Source organism: Odocoileus virginianus, chromosome 26 (assembly GCF_023699985.2).
Source record: "Odocoileus virginianus isolate 20LAN1187 ecotype Illinois chromosome 26, Ovbor_1.2, whole genome shotgun sequence".
NCBI lineage: Eukaryota > Metazoa > Chordata > Mammalia > Artiodactyla > Cervidae > Odocoileus > Odocoileus virginianus.
Genome location: NC_069699.1, coordinates 30018457 through 30041157, shown reverse-complemented (window position 1 = coordinate 30041157; position 22701 = coordinate 30018457). Strand labels below are relative to the sequence as shown.

The 22701-nt window shown below is 37.3% G+C and overlaps 1 protein-coding gene across 3 annotated transcripts in view; it reads left to right on the top strand.

Moving 5' to 3' along the window:
* Positions 1 to 22087, top strand: part of TAFA1 (TAFA chemokine like family member 1) — a 501734-nt gene extending 479647 nt beyond the window's left edge. For 2 of the 3 annotated variants that reach the window (XM_070455704.1, XM_070455703.1), the window contains exons 4-5: positions 15209 to 15333; positions 20959 to 22087. In XM_070455704.1, the coding sequence (XP_070311805.1) occupies positions 15209 to 15333; positions 20959 to 20976 (143 nt within the window). In that variant the 3' untranslated portion in view covers positions 20977 to 22087. Of the gene's footprint in view, positions 1 to 512; positions 553 to 15208; positions 15334 to 20958 lie in introns of those variants that run through there. The other variant, XM_070455705.1, reaches the window with a different exon arrangement.
* The last annotated feature ends 614 nt before the right edge of the window (positions 22088 to 22701 follow it).

Here is a 22701-nt window from a genome sequence, read left to right as displayed (position 1 = left end):
TTTTTTTTTCCTGGACATTCAGGTGCTGGAAGCTGTCTTCCAAATTCAGCCATTAGATAAATGCATCTTAAAGTACCAGACCGATGACTTCTCAGCTTGGTACTTTTCATCACAGAGACAGGGCTGAAAGGGAGCTGTCCTTCAAGAAATGTTAGCCTTGGTTGATACATTTTTTAATGTGAATGCCAGCCAAAAAACTTATGCTAGTAATGTTGCAGCTCTTCCATAGCTTATAGTTTCATTTATTCATCTCTCTCATTAATGTGTCTGGTTCTTGAATGCCATCTAAATAAAAGTGGTCTTGGATTGAAAGCAATCAGGGTAGTGTAAGACATCTAAGGAGAGCATTAGCTCTTTTTCCCTCCTGCTTCTTGAAGAAGCAATAAAAGAGATTATTTCATTGTGGTCAGTATGCAGGTGTTATACCCCTGGTGGTAAATGAGATCGTTTTAGGTAATAATAGGATACTAAATAATAAGGAATACAGAGTAATTAATACTTTTTTTTTTCAGTTTCTCTCTGTCAGTCTGATGTCTTGAAGAACTCAATCAGGTACTATTGTGTCTTTAATACCTCTCTAAAATCTGCTCATTGTCCATTTTCTTTTTTTTTTTTTAAACAGACCAAAGACATCAGTTTAGGAGGGCAGCAGTATCTAACTAGATATAATAACCTTGTTTGAGTGAAGGTTGTGTTTATATTTTTGATGTGAGAACAATGCTACTAGTCTACCACATAGAGCAAGGAAATAAAGGTCCCTTTTCATACAAATTCACTGCAGTAAAAGAAACATTTCCTAAAAGTGGTAACCTATGGCTTAAAACTCAGGTAGAGAGCTCTCTATTTGGGTCATGGCCTCCTGCTATTTCTTTTGTCCTGAATTCTTGTCTATAAACCAAGGATCCCTAGTTGGGTTTGCAGCCTGGATACAGGGGAAGATGTGGAGGCCTGTGGTCACATGACCTCCAATTGGAGGAGTGATACAGATGCTGAGCAGATATCCTACGAAGTGCTCGGTAAGGACAGACCACTTGCTCCTGCCAAATGAATTAATTCATCCCCGGTTCCATCTACTAAAATACACTTTCCAAATGTGGAACCATGGCCCTGGAAAAGAAATTCATCTGACAGAGAAACAGTACCACTCAAGATCAAACAGAACTTGCTCCAGATCAAAAACAATCCTTTCCATCATTCTCTTGGAATCTTTGATTTGCCGCAGCACTAGCATTTTTATAAAGCTGATTTTGTTAAGAAGACCTTGATCAAATTCCTCAGTACCTAGAACACACCCAGCCTCTCACCTTCTTCGCTTCCTCACAAACATACACACACATTTTTGTTCCAGAAATTCTGAATCACCAATAGTTCCCGAAGTACAGCTTTCTAGACAACAGTTCTGGGTTGTGCACAGCTTTATCTCCACTGAAAGTATCTATCTCTACTTTGCTTACTTTGCTAATTCTATTCATCCTTCCACATTTACATCAGGCATCACTTTCCCAAACCTTTCATCAGCTCTGGAGAAGGTTGCTTCAGCCTATTCACAATTCTTACCCTTACTAACAGTGTGAACATGGGCGAGTTATCTAACCTTTCTTTGATTCCATTTCCTCCTCTCTAAAATGTCTGGAATTCTTCTCAGCTCCCAAATAGTATAAGTTGATGTGTCTATATGTTGCAAGTTAATGTGTCTATGTGTGCCTATACGTTTCAAGATGTTAAGCTTCTTGGTCTAAACTGCACAATAGGAAAGCGCCAATTAAAAGATTCCAGATGATTGCCTGGTGGTTTTGTATCAGCTAGGCTCTAGGCTGATGCATTTCAGAAAAGAACTGACCTTAGGATGAGTGTGTTTTGTGGATTTACATACTGGATGTGCTTTACCTCTCTGCATTGAGGGGAGACATTATTCAAGAAAGTTTACAAAATAAGACTTACAGTTGAAAGGAGGTAATTTCAGTATATTCCTTCTTATAGAAAGGGGCTCTTATGACCCAACAAAATCGTATAACAGAAAGCAGTACACCTTTACTCAGAATTTCGCATTAAGCCCTGTTGTTACAGTGATAGTTTCTTTCTTTGAGAAAAATTGTCATCTCAGAAATTGAAATGAAAATGGTGTTTGAGCTTGGTACTTGAGGCTCAAGCAAACTTATAAACTCAGAGCATTAGAAAAAAATTCCTTAGGCCTGTCTTCTCCCAAAATCACATCAATTCAAATAAATTTTCAAACTCTCTCCTAGTGGCTTGATCTCAGATAGAGATACATTTCAGCCGGCTACAGGTAGAACAGAAAATTATTTTAAATCAACAATAAATAAATACTAGAAGCCCTTGCTTTAGTTGCTCTGTTTCTCTTTTTCTTTTGATGGCTGATTTTCAGTCCTTTCCCAATTTCTTTCTTTGCTCCAGCCAGCCTCAGAAAATACTTCACCATGAGAGCAATTTCTATATGTGCTCCTCTTCTTGCCCAAATAGTACATCGAAATGAATCTTAATAGTTTAGCAAAATTGAATTTAGCTTCTCTAGACCATAACAGTTAGTATTACTCCATTGTGAGCATATCTGGATTGTAATTAAGAAAATTCAACATTACCACTGACACTGAATTGCTCTGGGAAAATGCCTAATTTACATACAGCTATGCTAGTTTGGTATCTTCCGCATCTGGTGAGTTGTGAAGGAAGGTGTGACTGTGCATGCAAATTGGAGACATACACAGTGAGGACAGAAAACCACTCTCAGGACTGTCTATGTGTCAATTGAATTTCTGAATTTGAATGCCAAAAAAAAGTCACTCTTTGACCAATGTGAATATTTAGTTGTTGGTGGATAGAAATGGCAGGATCTGGCCTAGGCACAAGTATCTGGATTCATTCATTCATTCAAGTAGTCCAGATATTTATTAAATACCTTCAGTTTTACTTAGGATTGCATTAGCTGGCGAGTAATAGAATCCCCAACTGTAATAGCTGGAGTAATAGGAATTGATTTTTCTTGGATAACAAGAAGTCCAGAGGCTTGGATTGTTGACATTAGTTTAATGACATAGGTGCCAGCCTTGCAGCCATTTTCCTGAACTTTCCTTGGTGAGAGCCACTGAAGTTTCAGTTGTCATTTAAATATTCAAGACAGGAAGTGGCGGGTGAGGGGGCAGGTAAGGAGCAGGCTAGCAGTGAACTTTGTAGAACAGGGGTCTAGGATGGCCTCAGCCACAGTCTGATGGTCGGCAGGCTAATTGGTCCAGGAGGGCATCAGATCGGAGAGCTCTTCTCAGCTTACATGACCTTTCATCATGGTCCGCTCAGCATTCCAGAGGGCAGCAAGCCCCAAGCAAGCAAAAGTACTTTCAATCTTCTTCCTGTTGTGTTTGCTAACTTCTAATTAGCGAAGCAAAGCACATGGCCAAACCCAGACAAAAGGAGTGAGGAAATAGACTTCATTCACTTCCTGATGCAAGGAGAGGTGAAGTCACATTTTAAAGGGTGGACAGAGAAGAAGAGGAAGACTGGGCAGCCGTTTCTACAATCAAAATGAAAAGGTAGTGTCACCTGACATTAAGAAATAGTAAATACAAAAAATAGAAATGAATCAAAATCACTAAGTTCAAGAAGATTCTTTAAACCACCATGGAAACCACAGTCGTCCACCACCTCCTTCAGAGATCTGCAGCCCTCAGATGGGGACATAGTTTTCTGGCTTCTAGGTATTGCTGTTGAATTTTAGGAACACATTACATCCTGCTTCCAATTTAGGTAAACTTAGAAGTTTTCAATTTAGCATGAAGAGTAAGGATATGTGGCTTGAGGCAGTAGAACTGTCATTCAGAACTTTTTGCAGCTGGATGCATTGAAAACATCACCACATTTATATTGCTGGCTTTCTTTGATTTTATAGCTTTCCTTTTACCATCATCAACCTGAACATGAAAAGTTGAAAACTGTCAACGTTGTGAATTTTCCCATGCATGTGGTAATTTCTAAAGGCTCATTCTGGTTGTTTAAATAAAGTTGTTTGATATTTTAGGCATTAGATATTTAAAAATAAGGACCTTAGATCATTTTTCATTTGCTCATCTACCTTAAAACTCATCGAAAAGCTTTGATATCCCTTTTATGTCACTCAGCAGACTGCCTATATTGAATGATGATAAGCATAGAGAAGATAGTCTATAGCTATTTTCTGATAAATGAAGCTGAACTTTTCCAAACCATCCCAATGATTCCACTAAATTGACCATCCTAGTTGTAGGGTGTTGTATAGGAAAACATAAAGAAAGCACCAATTGTTATTTTGTATTTCTCAAGGGATTGATGAGTGGAGGCATATGCCAAAAAGATACCACGCAGTTCTTGCTAAATTATAAAAACAACCAGTTATCAAAATATTTTGCCATTTCAAACACATATACACAAATAAAATTAGATTCAAGAGCACTCTGTGATCAGGGTTTACACATCTCATCCTCACATGAAAGTTGGGTTATGTTTTCTGAAGTTAAATTAATTCTAATCAAAAGGCATCAAAGTCTTCCCCAGAGACGGTGTGGGTATGGTAGCATCACAGCATGTTTTTGTCTTATTTTATCAAACATTTATGAGACAGGCATATAAAGCACTGACTGTCATAGGCTCTTCATCCAAGCTTCAGTCCTCCCCAGATTTCCATGCTCTCAGTTGTAATTCGACCAGCCACGCATAACATCCTAACAAAATAAGAGAAACAATATTTCCCATTCAATTCCCCAGGATTTGGCTTCTAAGGCAATAGGTAAAGTCATGTTTGAGACACTTGTCTCCAGCTTGCTGTCAATTTGCATAGATCTGAAGAGGCCTACAAGGTTCCGGGTGTCCTGTTCTCTCTCCCTTGTCTGAAGTCTCCCTCAGTACCAAGAACATCTCGCTGGAAGTTTGAACTTGCCTTTAATCTAATCCATTTAGAAAATGACTCACAGTTTATTGAATAAAATCGAGAAAATTGATATCTTTTCATTAGGCTGACAAAGTCTTTTCTACTGCTGGCATCTGAAATGTGTTTTCTATTTAAATTTTATTTATATCAATCTTCTCTAGTGGGAGCAAAATTAAAATGAAAGACCTTACAATCAGTGTGCAACTTTCCCATTACGGCTCAGATGGCAGGCACTGTTTTTGCAAAGGATCTTGATGCCAAGAATTTTCTGGGAGTAATTTAATATTTGGGATCACTTATAAACTGGAACCAACCAAAGCGATAGATTTATATGTCAATAACTGTAAAAGTGATTACCTTACCTATGAAAAGGAAAAAAATGGTACTTAACTAGCATTATTTGATTCTGTTAAATCTGTAGCCATTCTAGAAAATAAACTATATTGTATAATCTAATAATAACCTTTAAAGTTACCTTTTCAAATTGAGAAAATAAATATACCCTATAAAGAGCAATTTCTCACATTGTAAGAACAGAGAGCTAGCACCCAAAAGGTATATAGATGTATAAGTGTCTTGAAAGTTGCTTGTAAATATCATTTTAAAATCTGATTTCTCCTTTGATTTAAAATGCAGAACCATTGTGGAGTTCCTCTTTATACCCACATCAATGTTAATATCTTTCCCCATTTATTGCCATGAATGTAAACGGATTGACTTTACAATTCCCAGGGACACAGAATTTCAGAAGGACAGCTTAAGTGCTTGTTCTGTTCAGAAATAGCAAGATTTTCCACACTGGGTTGGCTAAGCCTGAGCGATCCATGTGCAGTAGCCACATACTATCCACCGGGGACTCCAGGAGATATCAGTGTGCACTAAGAGCTCCAACATAGTGGGGTGGGTTTTGTTTGGGGCTTAGTACCTTCACTATGCCATTCTCTATTCTGTGACAGCCCTCTCAGTCGGATTTCTTCAAGGAGGAATTACTCACAAATAAATTGAGACTTTATTATTGTATTAGGTCACTCTTTTGATAGTCAAGTTGGACTATGAAAGTTGGCAGTTAGCTGGGCTCACTAGGTAAGCAACATATTTCTGTACCCCTCAAAAGACAGACAAAATCCATAATTCACTGAAATTATTAACAATGCAAGCAAGTATTGGCGCAGCTGTGCAGAGAAATGGGTACTTTTGGTGGGAAATACCAGTTAGTATCAACTTTCTGGAGGACCCATTGATGATATATATATCACAAGCACCAAAGTGAAGTCGCTCAGTCGTGTCCAACTCTTTGAGACCCCATGGACTGTAGCCCGCTAGGCTCCTCTGTCCATGGGATTTTCCAGTCAAGAATACTGGAGTGGGTTGCCATTTCCTTCTCCAGGGGATCTTCCCAACCTAGGGATAGAACTCGAGTCTCCTGCACTGCAGGCAGACTCTTTACCATCTTAGCCACCAGGAAAGCCCAAGCACCAAACATATTTTTTTTTAACCTCTTGACTCAGAAATTCCACTCCTTGGAATTCATGCTAGAGAAATAAATATGTTGCAAAGATGTATGTGCAAGGTCATTTGTATAAGCATCCTTTCTAATAGCAACCAACCCCCCCCAAAAAAAAGACAACTTTCCAATAATAGGGGATTGGTTAAATCAGTTTTGCAGCCCTCCTATGGGATATTATGCAGGCACTAAGATAATGATGCCTATTACTTATTAATCGGCATGGGGGAATGTTTATGATTCAGTGTTTAGGTTTTAAAGAAGGGTACAAGACAGTGTGTGTGGTATGATTATGGTATGTGTTGGTATGTATGTGTTGGTAAATATATTTATTCAAACAATTTAAATATATATACTGACCACCTACTATGTTCTAGCACTGTTCTAGCCATTTGGAAATACAAAGTCCAAACCTTCATGGAGCTTACCATCAGGTGGGAGGAGAAGACAAGTATTAGGTCAATAACATATTCTGTAAATTCGGGTAGTATAGTAGTATGTGCTATCAAGAAAAGCAAAGCAGAATATGATGCGAAGTGGCAGGGAAAGAGAGTATGAATTAGTTTAGAAAAAGTTATCGGGAAAGGCCACTTAGAGAACAAAGAATTAAAATTAAGCCTGGTGGGCTGCCATCTTTGGGGTCACACAGAGTCAGACATGACTGAAGCAACTTAGCATGCATGCATGCATTGGAGAAGGAGTGGCAACCCACTCCAGTGTTCTTGACTGGAGAATCCCAGGGATGTAGGAGCCTGGTGGGCTGCCGTCTATGGGGTCGCACAGAGTCGGACACAAAGCAGCAGCAGCAGCAATGTCAATTCTGGGAGAACATAGCCCAGACAGATGAGTAGCCAAATAAAAAAGAGAGAAAGAGAGCTTTACAGGTGTGCAGAAAAGCTAGAGGGGCAGAGAGATTGGAACAATATGGGGGGAGATGGGGGGAGATAGGGATGGTGGAAAATGTGGGTTGGGGAGTTAGGAGGGGCCAAGTGATGTGGATCTTTGAAAGCCATTGTAAGGAGTTTAGGATTTATTCTCTGTGATGGATTAAAAAGATGAATGGTAGGAAATTATTTGCATTTTTAAAGATCATTTTGGATGCTATGTCATGAATACTCAGAGGGAAAGTCTAGGAAAAACATACTCAAATGGAGCAGTTTATCTCTGCCTAATGCAATTAGGTTTATGTTCCTTTTTCTAATTATCTGTATGCTTTGAATTCTAGAGAAGAATATTTATTACTTTTAAAATTAAGGAGGAAAAAATGTAAAGTTTTTATGGTTGGAAAAAATAAGAACAACAGAATTTCACTTTCTATTTACTGTAAACCTCAGAGTTAGTCTTTAACATAAAATGTTAACTTTGAAAATTTGAGAAATGTACAGTAGGATTTTTTATCTAATAACTGATTCTTTGTGTTCTTTCTTAACCATATATTTAAATGATGTACTTACATAAGTGCAATATATATATGTATATATGAATTAAATTCAAAAATATAACCATCAGTTTAAGGAAAGCAAGACCAACATCCAGTGTTTGAATTATAAGTGGATGCATGAATAGAGTTGTCATGTACAAAAGCACAAATAAGCCAGAGACTCCAGTCCTAGCGTCCAGACACAAGGAGGGATATTACTGCTGGCAGGAATTAGGAGTGCTCCCTTAAACTGGCAAAGGGTCTAAGAATTCTCTTACCAAGCAGACGGTGTTGTTTGGTTTTTTTTTTTTCCTAAAGCAGTGGGGATGGTACCCCTGCATCCTGATAAGAAAGCCCATGACAAGTAAAATACTTCTTTGTGTTTTATCTTAAAAAATTCAGGTAAAGTTAACCTTTTACCTCATAAGAAATGTATTTATTTGCTTCAGTATGAAGATACGTTGGTGATTACTTGGTGGTTAGATTACCTCCTCGGTGAGGACTTCTTTCCTGCCATCATGCTGACACTCTAAATCAGATCCATTTAGTTTCCCTTAAAGCATGTCATATTTTTCTACATATCACAATTTGTAAACACATGTTACCCCATCATTACGTACAGTGTTTATTTCCCACAAGAGATTGTGTGCCACTTTGGAACCATGTCTCTCTTATGTCCAGCACAATAGTTAATGAATAGCTTTCAAATGAATAAAAGATAACGTTTTTCTTCAAATACCTCCAAGGAAAACTATTACTCAAGGAGACTGTACCACATTTATCTTGTGGCTTTAAGTATGACCCGTTTCACTATCCACATCCTCACCTCTACCTTCACCAGGATAAAACTGCCTCTGTTTGAAAAGCACTAGAATAGAATTAGTAGAAGAGAAGTAATGCTTATCAATCCTATCATCAGCTATTAATTCTGTGTATGTCTCTGAAATATATTATAGATCCTATAAAGAAGTACAGTCTAATCAGTACAGTAAAAAAACAAATATATGCATTCCAAAACTGGGATAAACTTCCGTTAAAAAAGACACTCACTCTCTGTAAAGATAATTGCATGAATGCATACATAGCTGGCTAGAGGACACATGGATGAATAATAGTAATAGTTTTCCCTGTGTTGAGCATAAAGCTTATTAGATACTATGCTAAGTATCTTATTTCATCTAAAATTCACAATTACCAGTGGTGATTTTTATTAACTCCATTTATAACTCAGGAACCTGAGACTTGAACCAAAGAACTTTCAGAAGCCATTCTACCAATAAGTGATGGAGTTAAGGTTCAAACCTGGGTCCCTCTATCACATACCCGAAAGTTTAAAAGTCTTAACCATTCCCTAATCCCTCCGAACTGGATCCAGTTCTTAAACATGAGCTTACAGGAAAGAGGGAGCTCAGAATGTATATAGGCAATGTTATTCAGGGCCTTTAATTTTCTGTTTCCTTTGATAAAGACAATCACACACAGGAGTCACTGCAGGTCTTTTGAAGAAGAGCTTCATAACAGCTGTTCCAACAACCTGTGCAAAAATGGAGGCTGGAGAGCTGTCCCTTTCTTCTAATGGAGTCCCAGCCATTGCTTTAAATTGCATGACAGGTTGCACAAAAATGAGCCTGGAAATTTGTCTTGATTGATGTACTTATAACCTACTTCTGGGAACATGAATGCAATCATATGTTCAGTCATTTAATTTATGCTCAAACTCTCAGAAGTCATAGAAGCAAGTTGAGAGTTTGGCATAATATTGAAGAACAATGGTGTAGTTGCTAACTTTGTGAAGAATTGCCTTTTCTCTTTGGGAATGATTTTATTCTTTTGAGTACTAAAATGCTGCTGCTGATGATAATAATAGCTAATATTTATTAAACATTTGCTGAGTGCTAAACAATATAAAGTGCTTGGGATGAATTTCTCATGTGATCCTCACAATCCTTTGAAATAGTCACTATTTTTTCTTTCTCTTTTTTGTTTCATTGTTTTATTCATTTATTTATGAGTGAATGAACCTGTCTTAAGCTACTGTATGCCATTCAAAGATGAATGTAATATGATCTGTGCCCTCAAGGAATTCACTACCTAGTGAGTAGAAGGAGTATGCAGGCATATGAGCTGTTTGCTGTCGCTGTTGAGTTGCTAAGTCATGCTCTACTCTTTGCAACCCCATGGACTGTAGCCTGCCAGGCTCCTCTGTCCATGGTATTTCCCAGGCAAGAAGACTGGAGTGGGTTGCCATTTCTTTCTCCAAGGGATCTTCCCAACCTAGGAATCGAACCTGGGTCTTCTGTTTGGCAGGCAAATTCTTTTCCCTTGTGCCACCAGGGAAGCCCCTGACACATGAGCTAATAAGTTAATAATTAGTGTCCAGTGTGGTTAGGATTACAATTAACCTCGTTGAGATACTGGCAACTGTGTTTCCCCAGAAGTTCCTAACATCACTTTCTGCTCTACCGTGCTTCACAATTCTGGAGCAGGCATCCAAAAGTCAAGACCTGTCGCTTCTCCATCTGGAGGCAGTGGTGCTTACCTGGTATTTCAGGTTCTTGCTTCTTCCTTCTTGCATCTTGCATATCACTGCCAAATTCATCTTCCCCCAATCACCCCTATAAATAGGTCCTCCCTTTGCTTGGAAAATCAAGAATCTTCAATGACTTACCTTTCCTTAAAAAATAAGTTAATGACAAAACAATTTTTTTTAAAGCTCAGGCTCCTCACTTTAAGAAACTTCTACAATCTTACTAAGAGTTTCTATTTTCCTACTACTCCCAATCGTGAGTCTGCTGTTCTAGTACATTATCATATTCACTACTGGAGGAGCACTTTTTATTCATTTATTTCCCTTTACCATAAGTCATACTAAAATGCCAATAGTGTTCATATTGAGAAACCCTGAGCTAAGCTGTAGGCTCTCAGGGTAGGGACTATGTCATGTTCATTATTTTATCACTCTCAGCAAATCAGAGAGCTTTGACCATGCAAAGTACCCAGTAAACATTTGCTGAACCAAAACTCAAACATCTACTGAAATGATTTTTTAAAAGGACAATTCTTAGACAGTATTTTTTTTAATATATATTAAGCCCATTGCTTATTATATCCCATTCTATTTTCATGGGAAAATTCCTCACAGTGAACAGCAACCCAAAAAATAAAAAAAATGGGATTTATGCTCCACTTACAATTTATCACGAAAAAATGGATTCATTCTCCTTTTATGGTCTCTCTTCTGCTTAATAGCAATAGGACCTGGTGTAAGGGCGAAATCAAGACTCATGATTAAAGTGGCCTTAGTGATTTTAAGGATGTCTCAAGGAAAGATGAACATTCTTGAAAAAGTTGAAGATCAGATATTTTCCTGAATATGGTGCATTCATAGAATCTCAGAATCCCAGGATTAAAAGGGACTTTTAAGATTCTTTTTCATAATCACCACAGGTAAGAGAGAGTTGGGTTTTGCAGCTGATATTTAATTAACTCATTTCTTCTAAGACAGAAAAGTTCTTAGAGCAGTTAGACATCTACCTCATAAGTTTCTTATGGGCTCATAAAGTGTTCACTCTTGGGAATTTCTCTTAAAATGCTATGACAAATGAAATGAAGCAATATGTAGCTAAGACTAGGAAGAAACAAGTGTGATCAACTGTCCCTCCCCAAATTATTTTTTAAGTTAATTTTACAAAAAACTGAATGTTTTTGTTTTCTGCAAGTGTTCATGTTGATAAAAAATTTATTTTCAATAATAATAGAGCAGAGAGAATTCATTCATCCACTTATAAATCAATACATGTTTTTCTTAGGGAACTATTATTTTTAAACTCAAAACTAAAATGAGTTAACACTATCATGGTGGAAAACATGGGTTTTGTGGTCAAGCAGGCCTGAATTCTTGTATAAATTTCTGAACTTCTCTACCTATATAAGTTTGGGAAAGTTACTTAACCTTTCTGGGCTTTATTTTTTTTATCTAAAAAACAAAGAGTCTCATGGTATCTACTTCATAGGATTGCTTTGAAGACTAAAATTATACATTTATAAGTATCTAACATAGAGACACACAAGAAGCATTCAGAAATGTCAGTTATCATTTGTTTCATTGAACTGACCATTATAATGCAAGTTATCTTAGAATTATTTATATTTACAGTTTTAATATTACACTTATCTCTGTAAGAAAAATTGTTAAAAACAACTAACTAGCATTAATATTAGCTCATTTTATTAAATCCAATTGTTCATTCCTTGTCCAATATTCAGAAGGTTTTCAGTAGCTTCCACATTGGGAGAAGAGGAGGCAATTTTTAAATCCTTTCTTTGTGAATTTTTTTAAAGACATTTCAGGAAATATGAGTTCATTTAAAAAGGGGGATTGAGAAACTATATTTTGACCTAGGCCATAAAATAATAGGTATTAAAATGACTGTAATACACAAAGCAGAAACAACAGAAGTCTAATAGCATCTTAAGAAAAGCGATCCTAGAAAAATGAACTAGATTCTAATAAGCCAGAGGGAATACCAAGTCATCAAACTCCATGTAGGAGAGGCAACTATAATACTAATTTTTCGAGACCATCGGCAGATCTGGGACATTTTTATTCTTAAAAAGCTTTTTCTATTCCCCTCCATGCCGGTGGGTCTTTATAAACTTGAATTAAAAGTGATACTCAGGATTTGAGGTGCATTCCTTTTCCTACAGCCTACGTGTTCATTCGGGAGATATTAAAGCTTGAGAGAAAGAGGAGAAACTGCTTTGTTAACTTGCAACAAAGTAGGTCATCTGTGAAAGGGCAGAGAGCAGCCTGAAGAAGAGGAACAGGCTCCTTTAGAAAGAGGCAAAGATACTAACGGCTGATCTTACCAGCAGTTGTTCATTATCTGTGAGCCTCTGTGAATGAAGGGGGACAAATGCTAAATCTAAGAACTTTGGGAAAGGCAGTTTCCCCTCGGAGCAAAGATCAGAGGGTCTCTGTTCTTGTTGGTCGAGATGCAGGGCACAATACTGAATTATTAGGTGGGCTTTAAGTGGACAAGGATGGCAAGTGTCACTGGCTTGTGTGTGACCGAGCTCTAGCCAGAAGAGAGCCTCAACTTGGAAGCTCTCAAGAAGCACTGCCGAACACTGACTTGTATCTTACATTCCTGAAAGCTTTGCCGTCTGGTTTTATTCCCCTTCAGCACAACATACGTTTTTCTTGCTTCCAAAATATATGCTTCTCTATTTAGTATTGTCAGTCTATTAATTCACACAAGGCCTCTTAATTCATAACAAGATACTTCTTCTTCTCCATAGCCTGATGCTGAACCCTACTATTAAAAAGAAAATTATTCAAAGCGTTCATAATCAGTTTGGACCCTCTGGAGTAGTGATCCCCAACCATTGCGGCACCTGGGGCTGATTTTGTGGAAGACAGTTTTTCCACGGGCTGGATGTGGGGGGAATCTTTCAAGATGATTCAAGATCATTGCATTTATTGTGTCCTTTATGTTAGTTTAACAGCTGTGTCTGACTCTTTGCAACCCTATGGACTGTAACCCACCAGGTTCCTCTGGCCATGGAATTCTCTAGGCAAGAATACTGGAGTGGGTTGCCATTCCCTTCTCCAGGGGGTCTTCCCAACCCAGGGATTGGACCTGCATTGCAGACAGGTTCTTTACCATCTGAGCCCCCTGGGAAGCCCTTTGTGCGCTTTATTTCCAATGTAATGCCACTGCTGATCTGAAGGTGAGACAGGTCCATGGTCCAGAGGCTGGAGAGCCTTGCAGTAGAGGATTTGTGTTTTCTGGCTTTAGTCTGAGTTTTTCAAAAATATCACATTGTGTTGTATATGGATAGAATAATATGCAAGATTCTACTTCCTCTGCTTGCTCTATCCAATGGAATTGTGTTTTCTGTGATTTGGTCTAGTCCAAAGGTGTATATCAAATGTAGGCAAAGTTACCCTCGAAAAAAATCTTTAAATTGACCATATAATAAAACAGATATAATTTTGCATATGTAATCCTGCAGAATAATTTTTGTTCAAAGGGAAGTTTGAGGAAGACTGAATTCTAAAGGAGGGAAAGTCTGAAATAAGAAAAGTGTGGAAGAGGGAAATTTAAATGCAGATAAATGTCTGGATGTTTAAGTCATTCTGCTTCTGAGGTAGCAGTCTGATCCCTCTAATGTATGCTGGATGGATAGAGAATTTTAATGTGCTCCTGCTTCCCTATACCATGAACCCCATTTCATTTTAACATTAATGCCCCGTGATGTTAAGAGATGTCCTGTGGGTTCTTTGTTGTTTTGAAATAAAACATCACGGTAGAGACAATGTGGGAATGTGAGGGACTGAAAAGCGACTTTTTTTTTTTTTTAGATAAAAACCTTGAGTTCCAGTTCAGTGTAAAGATAGTCATTTGGAAAGATCACAAAAGAAATGCTCACAGATATGTTAAGGATTTTTCATGAAAAAGCCCAGGTGAATTTGATTAAAAAATAAAATTTTTTTTAAATGCCTTGAGGATCCTCAGAAATAACCAATGCTTATGCAGAAATCATTTTCACTAAAGATATTAAAACTCTGGAGCTGCTTAATTTGTACTGAGTGAATCCAGTCTCTAGTTTTATAAAATCTTATTATCCAAAAAAGTGTGCTATAAATTCAGCCACTAAATTCATCACCAGCTTCCTAATGTGGTCATCTCGGTGTCACCCTAAAAAGTAGAGCTGTTTTATCAGAGGCTCAGATTTTAAAATTCCACTCATACCATTTCAAACACATTGAAAGGAAACACATTGAAAGCTCACATCAAATATACTTTTGACTGTAAACATATAGTTTCCTTTATTATGACTGTTGGTGTTAATTTCTCAGGCTTTCTTTTGTACTTTCCATCAATTCATTTTTTTCTTTTTTTCAAATTTTTTTTTTTAATTCTCAAAGGCCCTATGCTGGGAGATAAACCCTAATGCTGGGGGTGAATAAACTGGCCTTTCTGAGAAAGAACAGCTCAGTCAGTCATCCTGAAGAACATTTAGCCCTTTTGTTCCTTTTGCTGAAAAAAAGTACCAAGTCCTTGATCTACAAAACTAACACAGAAGTTTCTCTAAAAAGTGAATGTCCCCGTTCTTCATATTTTCATCATACAAGGAGATTCTGGACAAAATATAGCTTGATGAAACTACATGGCATCATTATATTTGCATTTTAAGATGTTTTAAGTTAAAATCTTACTCTTCTTAATAGTGTTCTTACCCAATCATGAAAGGTTAAAAAGGACCTAATGCGTCTCAAAGAACATTAATATCTATAGAAGGACACAGTCTCATGCCCAGGTTAGATGGATTGCAAACAGACTTGTTTCCTTTCTTTGCACAGCCTCCATTGTGATCGGGAAATGGTGGTGTGAGATGGAGCCTTGTCTAGAAGGAGAGGAGTGTAAGACGCTCCCTGATAATTCTGGATGGATGTGTGCTACAGGCAATAAAATCAAGACCACAAGGGTAAGTTGTTTTCTTTTTTTTTTTTCAAATGTCTCATACATGTTACAAACTGTACTGTTTGCCTTTGTGTTGTATAAATAGCACCCAGAGAAGCTTTGAACAGGAGAGAAAGAAGCTTTTTCCCCAGCAGAAACTATTTTTGATTATTCAGATCAGTGTCCATCCATCAAAGAGAAGTTAGAGATTGAACTTGACTTCTCCATACTGAGCAGTTTAGTGTTTCTGTTATGGACTCATAAACAAAGCTAGGCTGCCATCGCCAAAGGGAAGAGGGGCAGTGAGGCGGGTATTTGGATAATGCATTGGACATCTATGGTGCGCAGAATAGACAATAAAATAAGGATCTTGCCTAATTCATCCAGATGGTTTTCTAAAAACTTCTGCATTTAAGTACTGCCATTTTCTAAAGGTTGTTTAAAGGAATTTTTGATGCTCTTTTAGGGAGATGAAAGGTTTCTCTGATGTGAATAATTGTTCTTTGCTTTGTGTGGTTGAAGCAGTAATTGGCTTCAAAATATGCAATGATGTATATGAGGCTACCCAGCCCATCAGAACTGGTGTCATGAGGCTGCAACAGGTTAGAGAGGCCAGTCTAGGCCAGTTGTTGACTCTGTAGTTACTAGTTCATGGAAAGTTTGAAAGTTCTAATGGGAGTATTGAGGGTGATCCTTTAGGGTATGTAAGACAGTAACTATTCACTATAGAAAAGTCTACTAGTATTTTAACAGTCAGTATGGTGATATGTACATGTATCATGAGAATATCAGCACTGTTTTATGTGTGTATGTTGCAAGTATTGAGTACTTTTTAAAGCAAGCTCCACTAGTTAAAATTCCAGTATGTTGAACTTGTAAGTTTCCAAAAGAGCGATCCGAATTTCAAAGGGCATATCTGATTCCAGCCCCTAAATCATGAGTCTTAACCTGGTCTTTCTTCTCAGAATTTTCCTTTCAAAAAATAAAATTGGTTCTTGCATTTTTGTGATGCAGAAAACATAACACTTTATGAAACTTTTTATAAGTGAAGACTCTTCTTTTTCTAGTTTAGTTGCCTGTACTGACCATGTTAGCCAGTAAATGGCTCCACCTCCCTGGCTTGCAGCCAGAAGGCTTGTCGAAACCATCCTAGCCTGTTAAGCTACAAATTGAAGGTGCCAAGAAGCTCAACCCAGACTGTTGTATTTCATTTCAAAGACACACCTACAGAAGAGAGTGTTTAAAACTGAACCTAGCTTGTGCTACTTACCCCAGAAGTCATCTTAATTAGCTGGTCTAGAGTATGGATTTTTGGTTTCCCTTTGGTTACATTTTTCATGAAGATGATTTTGCCAGATAATTTGAAGATACCCTCGCAAGTTAGTTTTAAGCTACTCTGAATTTTAGCCAGTCAGTAGCCGTTGTTTTGAACATGTTGCTGACATACTCTTCGCCAAATCTCCATTCCCTATTCCAAGTGATAAGCAATCACCCTTTATTGACGGTAATACTTGTTCTCATAGTACCTTCAGACTTAAAACTCCTTAAAAAGCAATAACGTGAGTCAAAATATTTCAGAATTTAGATATGTAAAATTCCAAGAGTACCAATGAGAAGACTCTTTGGCTGACAGAAAATAAAACAAAACAGAGAAATTGTTAATTCTGCTTATTTGTGACCTGTGTGTCACTTTCTTTTATTTGACTTTCGTAGAGTTTATTGTAAAACCATCATGCTTGCGGTAATACATCCTAGACATTCTTCCGAATCACCAAAGTATGGTGTGGAATCTGATCATGGTAATAGAGCCCAGTATACACTGTGTTCACTTCACCACTAGGTGGGCTGAACGCAATCCTAATAGTTGAACAGTATAAGAGAAATAAATCACCCTTACAGGCAGTTTAAAAGCAGAAGATGTGCCTGTTTCTGATGTGTGCATCTGTTTCAGGCAAGGAAATAAGAGAGTCCTCTATAGCCGTATGTGTGGCACGTCAGTCAACTAAGAATTCTCAAGTCTCTCTTTAGAGAAGGAAAAAAGAAGACAGAAAAAGGTGAATGTTTCAAACCTTACGAAAACCCAAACACTGCAATTGACAAATTTTCTTTCCCCTTCTTTACAAAGAAATTCATGCTTAAATGAACACTTTTAAACACAAAAGCCACAAGTCCAGGTGATATATACATAGGCGCTCCCTCCCAAATAAATGGCTAACACCAGTTCTTAGATCATATGCTCTAAAAAATAGGTTTTATATGAATTTTTTTAGTATGCCTTGTGCATTTTTCCCTGTCAGAGTATAAATATTGACCCTAACAATTTAACTTTTAAAAGGTTAAGTCACAGATGTATTTTAATTAGGAATCATATGTTTTCATTGTTCTTTAAGAAGTAACCTTTAGGGTAAAAAATTCAAGACCTTATTAAAGAGAAAGGAAGAATAAAGAAAATCACCTCTTTTTGTTCTATGGGTAAGATTGATTCAAAGAGTTCTTTAAGAAAAAACAAAAGTAGAAAAGTGAAGAAATATACTCAGATTGCTAATGGCAACTGTGAATTTCCTGCAAACTGTTATTTTTTTAAAAGGAACTTCAGTGTAAAAAATTTGCAGGAAAGATTCCTGGGACTTCAGTCTTTCTCCCTACTTTTTTTTTTTCCATATAAACTCCCTATTATCTGAGTTACTTCCCAATTAACCATCCTAAGCCAAAATTCTCAGCATTTTTTCAAATGTAGATAAACAAAAAGATGGTTTAAAGTGTGCTCTAATTTAAATTTTTAGGATGCTCATTTTTTAAGGAAGGTGGAGAGTAGAAATTCAGTGTTTCATTTAAACCACCAGACACCACAGAATATAGACTAGCCAGGGTAACAGGACACAGTCTGAAGGAAAATCTTGGGGAAATTGGATCTGGGTGACAATAAAATTCAGAAGAAAGGAGAGAAGATAAGTAGAATCAAGCAGAGGCTTCCCTTTCAGGAGACTTGGCAGAATAAATCATAGGGAAAGAGGAAACTTCCTGAATGCGACACTATAAAGAGAAAGTAGTCACACTTGAGAGGTGTTCCAAAAACATGGCATGGGTATAGTAAAATAGATGCCTTCTGAGAAGAAGCTTGGTGCATCTGGGTGAAGCTTCTTGGCTAAACTTTAACACTGGTCCTGCTTGATCATAGCTTCAGTTGGTTTATTAAATTGCTTTGTTAGGAACTTGGAGCAAGACTAAACTACCCTAAATATTGACTAGAGATTTTCTTCCTATGGTTTTAGATATCCATTAGTTTATCCCTTTTCTTTGAACTGATATATGAAAAACATAAGTTGGCTAAATTTTAACCCTGTTCCTACTTAATCATGGCTTCAGTTTTTTTATTACATTGCTTCGTAGGTAGTTTGTAGTAAGACTAACCTGCCTAAATATTGACTAGAGATTTTTTTTCCTATGGTTGTGTATGCCCATTGGTTTATCTCTTTTCTTTAAACTGATGGAGGAAAAGCATAAATGTGAAAGGTGAAGAGGCTATATTTCATGTATTCAAAAATGAATCTACTACCTTGTGTATTCAGGAATAATGACTTAATTCAGAAAGCTAGACTTCCCCTTTGAGGAAATAAGTTGTCTGACAATGCTGTAATAACTTAGGTGTAGAAAGTGAACAATGATTGTCTGGGGACAAGAAGAGGAAGGGAATAAAAGGAGGACAAATCCAAAATCACTCAGGAAGGAAAATTAGTAGATTAAAATACCAGAAGGTAATCTGGTTTTATATCTGGGGAAATATCAAGCAACTTTTTGGATTTCCTTCATCCCAGTATGTTAATGTCTTTCACATTAGTGAGGAGATCAACAGTTAGTGTACACTGTAGAGTCTTATTCCCTAAAAGAGAAAGTTACAGACCTCAGTTTGCAACCTAACCCCTCAGATTACACACCTAACCACAATAGCCATCTTTTCAGATGTGGTATGCCCTGTGACTTACCCAACACAATTCACCAGTCATTTGTCCACAGCCTCCTGGCCTTATCCTCCTAATGGTTTTGCGTGTCTCCACCCATTCTAATCACCCCAGTGTTGTTTTTTTTTTTTTTTTAATATATTACTGAGGAGTAAAATACCAGCTCTGACATATTCCAGCTTCTTCACTCAAAATTCCACCAGGCGTGAAAGGTTCTGAGAGTCTTTACAGTCTTGATCTCTAGTCCATTCGTTTTGCAAGAAATGCCTTTGAGAGAGCGAGATGATGGGGAAAGAGGGGAGGTTGGAGTGGGAGTGGTATTTAGAGACTGCAGCAAGGAAGAGTAAACTATCTTCTTAAAGAATAAACTATGCTATCAAAATTGCCACAATGATCCAGGTGTACTCATTCATTTCTTTAATAAATAGTATTAAACCTCTATTATCTAAAGTTAAAGTCTTGGGAATGTGATGATGGTCATGACATGGCCCGTGGTCTTCTATGGAGGATAGGGCCTAAGGTCGGGTGGGATGGGGGAGAGGGAGGGTCATTACAAATTTTTTTTTAAAAGGCAATTCCAAGTCAGTTTCAGAAATGTCCCTTTCTCCTTCCTTTTGGTGGAAAAGAAGACAGTGAAAACAAATGTCATAAACACCACTGGACTATAGGAAACCAAAGTTTGAAAGGATCTGTTATTTATATGGAAAGAGTCAAAAAAAATAAATGTGTGAAGTTTTCTTATACATTCTGCCCCTGGCCCAAACAACTTTTGAATGCAAGCATGTATTACCATTCCTACCTAACCCTGAATGCTTTAAATGGACTTCACTCCTGGACTCAGAATACTCAGTTTCTAAAACTATAAAGAATTAAGAGATGATGAAGAAAACTGTTTTAAGTCCTAGAACTCTAAAATAGAACCTTCAACTTTATTAGAACCATTGTCACACTCTAAACCAGTGATTCCTCATGCATGCATCCTTCTGAATATGAGTCTTTGGAATCATTATTTGAATGGATTGAATGACATCAGTAGTTATAGAAGTTGCCATTGATTGCCCTTGAAAATTATATCATTGTTTGAGTAGAACAGTTTCTCACCTTGTAGAGATCTCTTAAATTCCTCAACAAGTGTGATCCAATCTTGGCGATGACTTCACCTTATGCCACCCCTCTGCATCTTATGAGCGACCAACATGACAAAGCTAAGGAATTTCCTTCTCATGAAATTCTCGTCAGACAGACATAGGAATAACTACATAATTTACAGAAAGAGTCCAGTGCAAAATGAAAACACAAAACCCCTGTTTAAAAATTACTACGAATTTCAAGATGGCAATTGCGGGTCATTAAACCAAGTGCAAGGTCCTTTTCGGCGCAGGGCTCCCCACAGTTACATAGGTTGCATGCCCATGACCGCAGTCCTGCTTAACCATTGCTCCAAGAGTCTGTGTCCTCACTTGTGGCAAAAATTAATGAATTGATACAAATACGGTGGCCTGTGCATGTGCTTTGATCACCGTTTGAAAACTGCTGCTCTAGACTTGAACATTTTTTATTTCAGTGCACTTGAAAGAAGCAACATCCTAAAAATTCATGGTGTCCTTAATTTTCCTCCTAATCCTCTTTCTTCGTGCCTTCTTTTCCTTCTTTTCTTCCTGAAATTTCTTTCTTTCTCTCTTTGCTTTCAGATTCACCCAAGAACCTAACGGAAGCATTTGTTACAGTAATAAAGGAAAACCAACTTTGTGGAAAATGCATTTTAAAAAGTTAAAACATCTTATACATTAGAAGCCAAATGGATTTCTTATTTGCACTTTGACTGATTACCAGATAAGCACAGTGCTTTTACTGTGTATCACTGAGTATCCTAGAGTGAGAAGACCCGAAGTTTTGGCGGTACCATGGAAAGTGGGTTAAGAAAAAAAAAAATGGGTTTTCTCAATGCAAATTTTTTGGGATTACGAAGAACGATCAACTATCTTCTCATTTGGATCTACAGTTACTTTGTACCACTTGAAATACATGTATATACATAATATTTTGAAATATTATATATTCTCTTCAAGAAATGAACTGTAGCACAGTTTGAGACGGCTGGTGTACCTCTTTGAGTTTTGGATGTTTTGTTTTGTTTTCTTGTCATTTCTTTTGCTATCGGCAAGGAAACCATGTGCCCTTTTGAGAGGTCGGCATGGCACTGGCACTGGAAGGCCAGCTACAGGTGGACTCCTGGAATCTGAGGCATCAAAACAACCGAGTCAAGAGCTTCCTTCTGTTTCTACCAGATGGCCCAAGGAAGCACATCATCCTGATTTATTGTTTTCTATCCTGTGCAATATTAGCATGCAAGCTTGGCTTACATAACCATACTTTATATTCAATTGATATATAATAACCATTCTAAACCTCTTCCAGGAAAATATTTTTAGAACTACTAGCTTTTCCACAGATAAGAAAAATGAGGATTCTTGAGGGAGCCACTCCACCATGCTGTTAAGACTCTGGCAGAGTGATGGTCAAATATGGATCCCTGTATTAAGTTCTGTAAATACAGTGTCTTAAGGCTTTGTATAGCTATCCTAAACTGCAGAAATGTCCTCCGATTAAATCCAAAGTCTGACATCATTAATAACATAGTGCTGTAGCAACAAGTCTTATCATGGCACCTCTTTCTATATTTGATTTGATTTTTCCAAGAGTATTCAGAGATCTCTTCTGGTGAGAATGAAAGACTGTTAAAGCAGTTAGGTTTCAGAATGATCTGTGTGACCAAATGTTGGACAGCCCTATTAAAGTGGTAAATAACTTCTTTCTAAATCATTGTGTCCTCTTCATTTGCCATTTATTTTTCCTCAATCAGAGTTAGCCAAATCCAGAGAACATTCATGTAGTGACACATAGTCCACCAGAATTATTTGCACAGGGTCATTGCTGATATCATAACCAATATTTCCAACTCTAATAATTTAAAAACTAGAAATTCATTACTAGAAGTTCAGTGTTCTCAGCCAGCAAGATGAAATGTCAAATCCTATTATTGGGCTTCCATAGTGATCACCTGGATGATACATACAGGGTTCAGCCCCCCAAAGATCAGTTTGTGTCCATATTCTTTTTTTAGAGTTATTTAGCTGACACTTTTAGGAAAGACTATCTACTTAAATTCTTGTTTAAGTAGATATTATGTTAGCACTTTGGTAGAACATAATATTACTGTACATTCCTGTTACTTATCATATCACACTGCAAGTATGTTTTTTTCCTCCAAAGTCTTTTCTCCAGAATATGTGTTATTAGGGCCTGTTACTAGATCAGTGGCACAGTGGGTCTCCTAGAGTGGATTTTTCAGTTAACCTTTGGGTAAAATCCAGAGGCTCCTTCATCTCTTCTAATATACCTTGAAATCTGATTGAATATATAAATACTCTGAC